General features: G+C 45.3%; 1 protein-coding gene across 5 annotated transcripts in view; it reads right to left on the bottom strand.

The window, feature by feature from the left end:
- ehbp1 (EH domain binding protein 1) overlaps nucleotides 1-12,421 on the bottom strand; it is a 60,950-nt gene that overhangs the window by 6,796 nt on the left and 41,733 nt on the right. For all 5 annotated transcript variants that reach the window (XM_049737105.1, XM_049737107.1, XM_049737108.1 and 2 more), the window contains 3 exons: nucleotides 10,950-11,088; nucleotides 10,788-10,888; nucleotides 9,591-9,714 (listed from right to left, as the gene is read on the bottom strand). In XM_049737105.1, the coding sequence (XP_049593062.1) occupies nucleotides 9,591-9,714; nucleotides 10,788-10,888; nucleotides 10,950-11,088 (364 nt within the window). The remainder of the gene's footprint in view (nucleotides 1-9,590; nucleotides 9,715-10,787; nucleotides 10,889-10,949; nucleotides 11,089-12,421) is intronic.

Raw genomic sequence — 12,421 nt, 5'->3', positions numbered from 1 at the left:
AAATTAAAAGGGCCTGCAATACTAAAATGTGATTACGATAAACATCTCGGCAACAAAGAAACAAGATGGCGGCACAATGATGTCATTGGGTGATGTCACAGGGCAGAATTAGAAACTCTGAAAAATACCACATTCATTAATACGCTAACAAACGACCAAAAGAGCCCACCAGGGCAAGTTTACGCGACAGTAATTTCCATTTGACAGGAACTTTAATTCCCAACACTTGTCAAAGTGTCCGATTAAAATAATCTACAGTACAAGCATAAATTCTGATTTATGTACTGTAACCATTAAGTAGGAGAATACAAGAAAAGACATAAAAGCTCATTCAACAGGCTTGTTAGCATAAACGTCAATCAGATGATTTACAACCTGCCCCCACTTCCCTTAGGGGTGTTTTTTTTTTTTTACCCTCTTCAATTACCTGTCTCATTATTATTGTCACTGGCGCCATTATCAACACGCACTTCCACTTTAGGCAGATGAAGAGCTGTGCCGCGTTTCAGGTAATTAATATCACCGAGAAGGCCTCGCTCACCTGCCGACACCCCGTGCGCCAAAAAAAAAAAGCTATTTCATTAGCCGGCCCGTTAGCGTACAAGCCCCGGGAACAAAGGCCTCGTTTACGGCCGCCTCGGCTCGACGGGGAGCCCCCCGCAGGATGCCCGTGGCTCGGCGTGTCGAGAAGCGAGGAGAGGCTATCCTCGCTCATAATCTCAACACAAAAGGTATCATCCTATTAACGGCGTGATCTGCCGCTACATGGGGGGGCGAGCTTTTATTATGAAGGTGAGTGGCTGATATAGGGAGCCTGGGTTATTAGCTTCGGGACAAGGGCAGGTATGGAGGAGGAGGAGAAGAAGAGACCCCACGCTAGGGGAGCCCCCTCCACACGCCAGCCCTCGCCATTCATCAGCTCGCTCGGCCCTTTGGGGGATGCTTTCTATTTGGATTCAATGACACGACAAGAGAGATTCCTCAAACAAACACGAGACAACAGCGGGAAAGCTCGCCGGGAATAACATCCACCTGAGAGGGAGCATGTCGAGATGACGCCGACCCCCAAAAGGCCTTTCGATATGACCCTGGAGCATTAGAAGATGATTATGAGTTTTTGGAAATCACATTGTCAGCAAAATCCCGACAATTTGCTGCAAATGCTTCAAAAAAATATATAAAATAAATAAAAATATCTAAGTAAATAATGAAAATATTTGTTATATGAATTGATCTGAGAAAAAAACTTTGTTGTACTGTACTGTACCAAGCGGCCTCCACAACATAAGTGAGGTCGGAAAGACAACTTTGAGGGACACTAACACTCTTTCAAACACCGGGGATACTTGACAGACACACAGACGCGCACACTCACGCACACACATCTCAGCCGTCCTCCATTCTGCTCCTCTAGCGCGTCAAAAAAGGCGGCGATGACCTGGCGGTGTAGCTTATTAACCCCTCCATCAGCTCTTATCAGCCAATGAATAGCTCCGTCATCTGGCCCTCCTCATCCTCAGCCTCTCTCCTAACGTCAACGCTTTTTTTTTTTTTTTTCCCAGGCCGATCGTCAACGCTTTTTCAGGCCCATAATATAAAACACACACACACATCATTTTAAAGCACAAAGACACACACACACAAGAAGAAAAAAAAAAAAATCAAGAAGGGGAGGGAGAGCAATGGCGTCATTCGGCGGAGCCTCCTCGATTGTTGCGGACCAGAAAACATCAACAGCTGAATTGCTGAATGGCAGATCTCTCCTCTCCTGAGCTTTGAAGGCATTAAGAGCCCTCCTGTCCTCCTCAATGTGCAGCTTTAAATGCTTTTCCTCTCTTCTTTCCCTCTTTTTTTGTCAAGCAGGGGGCCACCCAGCAGAAGGCAACTGATGCAAAACAGTGCAGTAATCCCCCCCTCACCCAACACCATCCCTCTCACACGGTCAGCCATTAACCGTGGGATTTACTTGGTGTACGGCGAGACTCCGCTATATTGCCAATTTTTATATTTTCAAGTAGAAAACTTGCAGTACCACATAATCATGATCATCACATCTATGCTAATTTCTATTTGCCCTTCAATGGCGTTAGCATGAACAGATTTCAGGAGATACCATGAAATCTCCGTCGGTTTTCCCCCCGCACAAAGTATCAGATGGGGTTTAGCCCTAAAAAACACGTTTAAACATCCCTGCCCGCAACCCGGCGGCTTAATGCTGGTGTTACGGGACGCCTGTTGATAAGCGGCAACTCGGCCGCTAAGCAAAGCTAAGCCAGGTACTTTAGCTCCCCTGAGTGTGTGTATTTACACACACACGGTGAGGTGTGAAGCTCGCCGGGGGGAGCTTAGACGGGGGGGGGGGTGTTTAGGTTGACGGAGAGTTGACTTACGCTACTGTCAACTTTAGCTGGCCGGGCTGCGGCGTTAATTGGCAGAGGCTTAGCGCAAACGTTTTAGCGGCGGGTTAAACGTGTCGGGTCCGGAGTGTCGTGTTTCGGACAGGGACAGCACGTGTGGATTTTATTAAGCCTCTTTCACCACAAACTGTAGGTCTTTTTTTTTTGTTTGTGTTGACATGAGGGGGGGACTGAGTCAATCTTTGGTATCAGAGCCACAAGAGGCGGGGCAACCTTCTGTGTGTAAGTGCCCCCTGGAAAGCTAGGTGAAAAAAAAAAAGCTATTAACACCGATTTCACCAATTAACACGAAATTCGATGTCAATAAATAACAGGACACTTAAAAAGGTGTCAAACTGATTTTGTGAATGAGGGAGTATGTCGTGGTGATAACACCCTGAGCAGGACGCCCGCTTGCTGACGGACAGCTACAATCTTTTTAGCATAAGTAGCTCCGCCTGCTCCATTAGCCACCATGCGAGTGTGTGTGTGTGTGTGTGTGTGTGTGTGTGGTGCAAGCTTGACCCCCCCCTGGGGTAGATGTTAGGACAAATTTGAAGGGTGTCATATTACACGCCTGGTGACATGGGAGGGGGGGCGAGAGGAGGAACGATGACGAAATGCTTAATGAATTAATCTGCGACGCTGGGCTAACAACATTAGTCATCCTCCTTTGACTTCCTGTGTTGGTGAATAAGCAAAGGCAAAAGTACTTTACAGTCGACTTAGCGGGACCTGGTTTTGGTACTCGCCCATCCCGAGTACATGAATCTGTTTTGGAATGTCAGGAGTAAAAGTAAAAAGTCATCGCCCTAAAAAAATTGCGTAACGTCGGCCATTTGTTTTCACGTCGCTTAATTTTTGTTTATTTTTAATTAATGTCATTTAAATGATTTTAGTTGTGTTAATCCAAATGAAACTTCACTAGGGCGGAGACGTCGACAATCCGCCCATCATTAAACTTGTCAATTCTTTACTTTAAAAGAAATAATCAACTTTAAGGTTTTAGCGTTTCAGCGGGTTAATAATGCTAGTTTCACCGCATGGGGTTCAACGCACACACACACACACGCACGTTGAAATAGATATTTAAATGGAAATGTATTGGGAAACACAGCTGTTGGTATTTGTAGCCCGGAGTGCTGATTACAATGGGGAAATGGGGAGGAGTGTGTACGGGGGTCTTGGGGCTATTGCAATGTGTGTGTGTGTGTGTGTGGGGGGGGGACTGGCCAGCAGCTGTGTTAGCAAGTGAATGGCGTAATTACCAGCGGCAAACCCCCGTCATTAACCTGCATTGTCCGACGTCACCGCCACCGTTAGCATGAGAAAGACACCGTTAATTGAGCGAGCAGCCCGCGAATTCTGGGACACGTTGCGAAGCGTCACACATAGTTTACTGTCGAAGTAAACAAAAATACAGCAAGAAAAAAAATAAAAAATCTAAACTCAATCTAATCCAAGATGTTATTTTTTTTCACTATTTTTTTTGCTTTGGTACAAAATTGAGCCTGCAGGTCTTTCAATGGCAAGACTGCATTCCTTAACCCATCTAATCAACGCAAAAGAAAAAACAATTAACAAATTTGAAAAAGTCTCGATTTTTAAAGTCATGCATTGAACTAAAGTAAGCGTCCAACTATTTTATAGAGGGCCCCATAAAAGTTTCTAACACATTCTAAAGCAAACAAGTGGTTCAGAATAGCTTAGCTTTAAATGGAAAAACATATTGAAATAAAATTGAACAATACTAATGTACTTGTTTGAATATGAATAAACAGAACATGAATAAAAATATTGTCTGATTAGCAATTTCACCAAAATAAAGGAATACACGTATTTATAATTAGTATTTATACATTTGTAAAGACATTGAAAGTAAAATGTCTGCGATTTAGTTGGCTGGAAAAAAAAATACTTTTGTTGTATGTGATATGTAAATAAAATAAGTTTGAAAAATTTTTTTTTACAATGCATCTCATATGGTTGTACATATGGAGCAAATAGAATCAAATATCTCAGTATGTAACAAAGTAACAAAACAAACTACCTTATTTGTATGTAATGAAATAATATAAAAATGAAATGTTTCTATTTTGCATGCATGCATATAATTTTTTCCTTCAAAATAATAAACAATAAATTAGAGGGCAAAGTTTAAATTTCATTCTTAATCAAATAGGTGTTTTTTTAAATAGATCAGGCACACTCTAAAACTACATAAATATACTATACTTAAAAAAAGTGCAATTAACATAAATGTGTTTTACGAGGCAAGCTGGTATCAGTGAGAGCTTGAGAACAAGATGGGCAAGTGTAGAACTTGGATGTTCCGCTTGTGCGCATGCGTGTGCGTGCGTTGCAAGAGGTCCGGGGGCACACAGGCGGCTGATGAAAGCATTGGCGGGATGCTCCAATAAAGAGCAGATTATCATAAGCGGCCATTGTCCACCTCTCAATTCTCTCTCCAAGGCTAGCCACCCCCTCCCCCCTCACCACCACTGAAAATGTTAATCGTCCCTTTTTGCTGGCACGCCAAGGCCGCGCAACGGAAAGCGATTGAAGAAAGCGGCGAGAAAACAAAGCCAGCGCAACAAAATGTAACTTACACGTCCCTAGGCAAGTGGCTCCGCGCAGCCCCGCTAACCGCCCCCCCGACCCGACCTCCTCTCTTCGCAACCCCCCCCTCACCCCCGTTGACTTTGTCCACCCGGCTCGTTTTATCTGAGGATTGTCAGACAATGCCTAGAGGATCCCGTTCCCTAATCTTCCTAAAAATCCCCCTTTCATCCCCACTGTTAAAGAATGTATGAAAGGTTGACATGGAGCTGGAGAACACAAGAATGGGGGGGTAGGGGTATGTTGAGGGGGAGGGCAGGTGTAGCGCACATCTGGGAGGGTGGTGTCACTGCATTGGGGTGGACTGCTGCGTTTGCCTTAATTAAATTGTTGTGCCGCTCAAACATTCAAATGGCCGCCGGGATTAACGGAATGAGCGGGGAGTAAAGGCAAAAGGGAGGGGGGTGTTGGGGTGGGGGGGGGGGGGGGTTAATCTGTGTTCTGACCCGGCTGAACCTCGGAGTCACACACACACACACATGCATTTTCCTCACAAAACAAAGCAAAAAAAAAAAAAAAAAGGCTTTGTTTTGCGGCCTCAAAGGCAAGCAAAAGGCAATGGGTTTTTAAGGCACTGATCCTGAGCGGTCTTTTCTTCTCCAATCCTCTATGCCAGGGATTCCCATACTGCAGGGGGTGCGCCAGATTAAAAGTGTCATGGCAAAAAAAAAAAAATGGAATTCGCAATTGGAACGTTGCCCAACAGTCGGGTTGAGAAAATTTGAATTTTGTAGCAATTGGAATCTAGGAGGAGTTTGTTTTTGAAGGATTTCTGGAAATGGCTAACGTTAACCTAAAATGGCTACTTCATAGCAAAGAGGGCAGATCTTTTCAGTCATGGTCTCTTTTCAAGCACGTTTTGAGAATATTTTGTTGTCTTACTCAAAATAGACAAGTCGACCAAATTTTGAGATACTGGTTGACTTTTGTGGCTTACTTTTCAAAATGTTCCAGAAAAAGCCCTAAAATAGCTTTCTTGAGACTTTTTTTTGTGGATCCACTCATGATGGACATGTCTACCAAATTTCAGGTGGCTATACGATACTGCCTCGAGGAGATTGAATTTTGAAGTAAAAACAGGAAACGGCGACAAAAGAGGCGGTCTCGATTAAAAAGCCACAACAACGATGGTTGTGCAAATCCCGCAGCGTGCCAAGCGACCAGAGTATTATAGCCATCGCACTTTTCCTCGTGCGGCCGGTGGAAGATTAGTGCGGTTATCCCATTAAAGTTGCTAAAATGCCATTCTTGTGTCTTTAAGCCCTGCGCCGAGGAGGTCAAGACGAGTCCGCCTGCGCTTACAAGGCGGCCGCGTCGGTAATCTGCCCAAAGTTACAATGATTACGGGCTAAGCTTCATCAGCAGAAAAGAAGCAGACCACGCTAATATACTTACAGCTGTTTTCTTAATTTTTTATCAATTGTTGAAACACGTGAGGAAAAGTGCTCATCACTCGGCGTAAATCTTTAGTGCGACTCAACGCTGGCGGCGGATTAGGTCGACGAACAAGTTTGAGTCATCAGAAATATAAACACGGTCGTTCGATATCCATGCGAGGGATAATCTCTACTAATCTTCTGGTAACACATCACGTCATATATCACGCATGGGATCAAGCTAAATGCTACACAAGTAACTTGGGGTGCACTCCTGTGTCGACATGTGTAACAAAAAATAATACCTCGGCATTAGTCATTGATAAAATGAATTAGGCGAATGTCTCGGTTTTAGTGAGTCATATGTGGGATTAAGATAAATGCGACACAAAAAAAAAAAAAAAAACCTATAAATGAATTGCTGCATTTTGTTATCTACGCAAACAATGCGAGTCAAAACTTTACCTTTACATGAATACGCCGGTTTTACTCATTCATGTGCGCTTGTGACCTGGTTCTTATTCCTCCGCCTTGCTTTTTGTGGGCGTACTGAAGGTTAAGCTGCGAGGATGAAGAAGCATTGAAATGTGTCATGTCGCCTTCTGCTCTCAAAATCCCCTTTTTGATGATGCCTCCTATTTACCCACAAGTCCTGTTTTGAAAACGGCGGTATCACCTGCCACAATGGCCGCAATTATCCCAATAATAGCACTTATAGCGCGGCCACAAAGCTGGCCGTCGCCTAGCGCCGTGTTTGATAAGAGATAAACAAGCGGCGACGAGGAGAGGAGATTAACATATGCTTAAAAAATGGCACTCAGCAGCTGATAAGATTGATGCCATATTTTTTTTTTCTTCCTTTCTTTAATCTGCTTTTGTGTCTGCCAGGAGACGAGAGCAAAATGGATCCGGCACGAAGAAGAGCTTGCCGTACTTTGCAACGGGGGGAAAAAAAATAAATATTTAACAATATTTGCGTGCCTTAAGTTTCCACCGCACATTTTAAATAATGCAAACATCTCCGCCATGATACACACTTTTTTTTGGCTAGCTAAAATTGCTAGGCGGCTACTTGTTAGCATGACTAAAACCGCATTTATAATAGGCACTCAGTTTACAATGTCCTCAACCTAAAATATTTTTGGTTTAAAAATCCAATGATATAAATTTACTAGACTGGAAATCAGGCATGATAAGGGTTTTTTTTTAGTTAAGAACCTTCTTTTCAAGTGATCTTAGTATTATTTATTTTTTTCTATCATTACACAGTGGTCCCCTATATTCTAGCAGGTATTTTCTTTTAACCTTATCCTCCACGATATCTTAAAAGCAACCACTAAATGCAAATTTTTGTCATACTGTTACACCGCCGCCATCCCCACGCCGCCTCTACACACACGTACAACTCCCCCCTCCCTCCTTCTACCCCCCCGCTTGAGGCACAACGCAGCGTCGGGCGGCATTTTCTATTAGGCGTCGGGCCTCCCCAGATGCCTCCAAAGTAATTGGGGTGGTTAATTTATTTACTCAGCGGCAGTTCACAGCACATTAAATAATAGAGATAATTGAACAAGAATTGTCAAGTGTCTTCTGATATCACACACATTACAGCGGGGGAGTGTGCGCCCGTCAAACTCCCATTTCCATGCGCCCATTGTTTGTGGTAATTAAGTACACAGATTTATTCCTTGGTTGCCTTCCAAGCTTATGGCAAGCGCCATTGTTGTCTTCTATTAATATGTAATCAGTAAATAGTTTAATTTCCTAATCGCCGGTTGGAGAATTCACTTTCTAACAACTCTTAATTACGGCGGGGCTCTAATGAGCGTCGGCCGCCGGCCAATCAGTAAGCGGGGGCAAGTCGAGGTGGGTGAGGCGGGGGGGGAATTTGAATTCCTGTGATGCCGCCTCCTGTGCACTAATGAACTTGTTATTCTTGCACCGCTGGGAGCGCTGTCCTTCACACATTAGCAGCGGCATTAGTACGCCGCTAAGCCTACACCTGCCGAATATGGATGAGGCCTATTGTCATACGCTGGAAATATTTGTGTGTTTTAGCGCCACACGTGTATTGTCTCGCACTACTAATGGCCTCCATTGTCTTTCTAAAGAGGTGGGTGGACATCTCATTAAGGACGCCTGCCTTCAAGGCAACAGGATGGCTTGAATAGCAGTTAGCTGCGAAAGTGTAGCAACAGGTGACGTCACAAACGGCAAGAGATGATTAAGAGGTTAGAATGTGTCGAAATATCGGAACTGGGAGATGGAGTTCTTCATGAATTCCTAACGATATGAACCCCCATCACTTATTTTCCGTTATGAAAGTCAACCAAGTGCTATTTTTGCGCTTAGTCCCAAACACGCTGCCATCTTGTGGCACCTATAGGTAATTCCGGTACAGTTACTAATCTTTTTAGAAGGGGTGACAAGCACTCTCAGATTTTCACTAGTCACTGGAGGCCTTAGTCCGCAATTCCCGTCGTCAAATAATCTAGCACCGTAGCGACACTTTTTTTTTGTTAAGATCAACATTTTACACGTATTCCTTCCAACTGCGTGATGGTTTAGCGGCACAAACACTTTCCCCCAATTTCACAAGCAAGGAGGGCCGCTCTCTTCTCTTTTTACCTTTACCCCATGGTCAGATCTTACAAACCGTCTGCCCCCTGCCCAGAAAAAAAGGCGGGGACCGCAATTTGTGTACGCGTGGTTGTGTACGCGTAGATTTGTGAAGTGTGTCGACGCCAGAACCGCCCCCCCACCCCTTCATTCCTTCCTCATCCCTCTTGCTTCCCTTTAACTCACCCCCGTCTTCCCTTACACAGCATATCAAGCGAGGCCAGATATGTACTAGGGCGAGGAGTGTGTGTGTGTGTGTGTGTGTTTGTGCACGGTTGAGCGCACCGTTCAATAGTGAGCGAGCGCGGGGCCGGCCGACTGGCAAAACGCAACCAAACGGCGGCGGCGCAGACTTTGGGCTGCTATCACACCCAGTTATCGTTTCCCCCATGAAGGGCTCCCTTATCACCCCAGTCCAGAGAGAGGTCTCCCCCACTCCCCTCTTTCACAGGGAGAAGAGGGGGGGGGGCTTCAAAGATTCCCTCTCGCGAAAACTCCCCACTCTCGCTATATATGTGTGTGTGTTCAATTTGGCAAAACATTTTTTTTTCTTTCCCCGGCGTAATTGGGCTCGGGCTACCTGTGTCCATGAGATAGCGCAGCCTCTTCTCCACGCGAGCCGCCCGGTCGTCGATGTGCCGCTGCTCGCTCTCTAGCGCCGACAGCTCGCCCACCACATACTGACTGGTGTCTTTGAACGCTTTCTGAGAGACCGAAAGAGAGAGAGAGAGAGAAAGAGGAGGGGGGGGGGGGGGGACAGTGAGAATGAGTGACAGAGGGTGTCGCTCATCATTGAGACATCCTCGCCGAACAACACAAAAGGAGTAAGTTTGGGGGAAGAAAGAAAGAAAGAAAGAAAAAGCTTCAACATGAGTATGGCCGCCTCTTGTTTTGTGTCTTGCTCTGATAGCTTTCAGCTGCTCACGCTGGCTTGTGGTTCTCAAACTGGGCGAGAACTTGGAGATCATGAGGACCTCAATTTATGAATCAGATAGTTGTATGAAATTCTCCTGCAATATAATCCATACCCTTAAGTCAGCCTTCTTTCCAGCTGTTTGTACTTGCTATTCCGCAGACTGATGAGAATGTTCATTCACATAACAAATCTCCATTTTATTGCTGATGCTCTTTTTTCTGCTTAATGGGAAGAAGAACTAGTGCGAAAGTTTGCCCCCCCCCCCCCCCCGCCCCCTTGTTCCAACCAGGCAAGCACTTTTCTCTCTGCGCCTGTGTGTGTCAATTCCCAGTAGCTCTCCGCCTCCTCCTCGTGGAGCCTCCCTTTCCTCTCGCTCTATCGCCATATTTTTCTCCTTGGCAAATCAATTTTACACATGATCAGCCCACTCCCCTTGCCGCGCTCGGCCCGGCCGTAATTAAGAGCAGGGAAATTACCATATATATTATATTAATGCAAACATCATTCAGCAGGTAATTCTTGGCTGATCGGGATAATGGAAAGGTTCAACACCCATTAACCCTGGAGCCCGGGCGGCGGGGTGCGTGTGTGCCTGTGTGTGCGTGAGAAAGGATGTGGGGTCGCCGATAGAGGAGACGGCTGCTCGGGGAAGAGACGCGCATTGAAATTATAGCATTCTGATGGACACACACTCGAGTTTAAACACAGGCCGAGTGGAGAGCGAGCGTATGTAATGTGTACACACTCAACTCCTTGGGGTGTGGGGGGGAAGAGCTGCCGATAAAATAACACAAATAAGAGTGTATGTGGTGTACCTAATGTTGTGGCTTGGTGGGAAAAATATTTGACAGTGACACAAACCTCTTCCTCAAATGGTCGAAAGATGTCGAGCTCCGTCTGCAACCAGTCATCCTCTTCGACCTTCTTTGGGTCCTCCGGAGCAGACTTTTGTCTTTTTATCTCTGCGGGAAGGAGGCAACATTGTCAAAATGTCCTTTTAATGACTGGACGGCACGGACGTACCTGGACGGTTGTCCACGTACTGACTGAAGGACTTGAGCTGCGTCTTTCGGACTGCCGAGTCCTTGTTGAAGACCACGGGGCTGCGTAGCCTCTCGGTGGCGCGGCGCAGTCTCTCCGCCCGCAACTGCTCGGCGTTATTCTGCACGACACAAAATCAAGACACCGCTATCAGTGTTGATGTCAACGCGACAATGAGGTCAACCAATCACAACCGACCACAAGAAACAAACCTTGCAAGTAACCGACCAACTAATCTGACTCAATCTCCCACCTGGGAACCAAAGTACCTCATCCAAACGCACTTTTGTGTGCATGTAAACATGTGTGCGCAAACACACCTGCAGCGGGAGCTCCACGCAACATCTGCTAGAACGTGATACCTTAGCAACACGGCTGCTTTGTTTGTTTGCGTCAGCGTTGACAAACAGGGATCGACAAACACACGTGCGAGCGAGCACACCCTCTCGGCACACACGGGGGAGCCGGGAAAAAAAAAGGAGGCAATTAACTTGACTTTCAACAAAAACCTCCAGCCAGAAAATATATTCAAATTATGCAAAAAGGCTAGAAAGGCTATTGTTTTCAAAGTGAACACATGTTAAAAAGCGCCACGCTCGCTTCTACTGCTATCAAAAAAAAGAAAAAAAAAATCAAAAGTAAAGTAAAAACGCTTTATTAGCACGTTTCCAAATGAGCCAAGCCGAGTGGAAAAACAAAGCGACAGAGTTGAATGCTAACGCTAATAGGACGGGCAAAAGTGTAATAAAGTCGACAATTAGGGCCAAACATGTTCCGCTGCTTAAGACTTCGGCAGATAGACAAACAACGCACACACAAGCGGGACTCGTTAATGTCGCTTTCGACTGTTGGCTCACAATGGCGGCAATTAAGTAAGTCTCTTCTTGTTCTGTTTGCTTGGATAAGCCACTAAAAAAAACATCAAGTGATGAAACACAAAGCAAGACTTACCAATTTAACATTTTGGACGACATAAACCTTGCATAAATCATACGTGTAATTCGTCATGTAAATCAATCAAACGTCAACGCACGACTGTAAAAAGAAAATTAATTAACAAGTGCCCACAAGTTTCTGAATTCAAACCAGCACAAAATTTTGTGGACATTGCACGTGCAATCTGAAGTGTGATGCTGCGACGGTTCAAGTGGGGACACACACACACACACACACTGTTTCAGTCCAATGGCCATAAAGGGCTAAGCCCTTTTTGGCTTTGAACACAAGAGGTTGTTTATGTGAATCGATGATCAAAGTGTCGCTATAAGCGCACGTCCACACACAGTCACCTTATTCCACTTGACATTCCCATCAATCAATTAAAGTGATGTTAAGACTTCGCCCGACTCAATATTCACATCAGAAGCTACACACGCTTACACCGGAGAAGGTCACAGTCAATAGCGACTATTGCTACGCAGGTGAGCGTCGGCGCGTAGGACGCACGTGTGTGT

This window comes from Syngnathus scovelli, chromosome 12 (assembly GCF_024217435.2).
Source record: "Syngnathus scovelli strain Florida chromosome 12, RoL_Ssco_1.2, whole genome shotgun sequence".
NCBI classification, from domain to species: domain Eukaryota; kingdom Metazoa; phylum Chordata; class Actinopteri; order Syngnathiformes; family Syngnathidae; genus Syngnathus; species Syngnathus scovelli.
The sequence above is the reverse complement of the archived record's forward strand: the minus strand, read 5'-3'. Positions and strand labels throughout refer to the sequence as shown.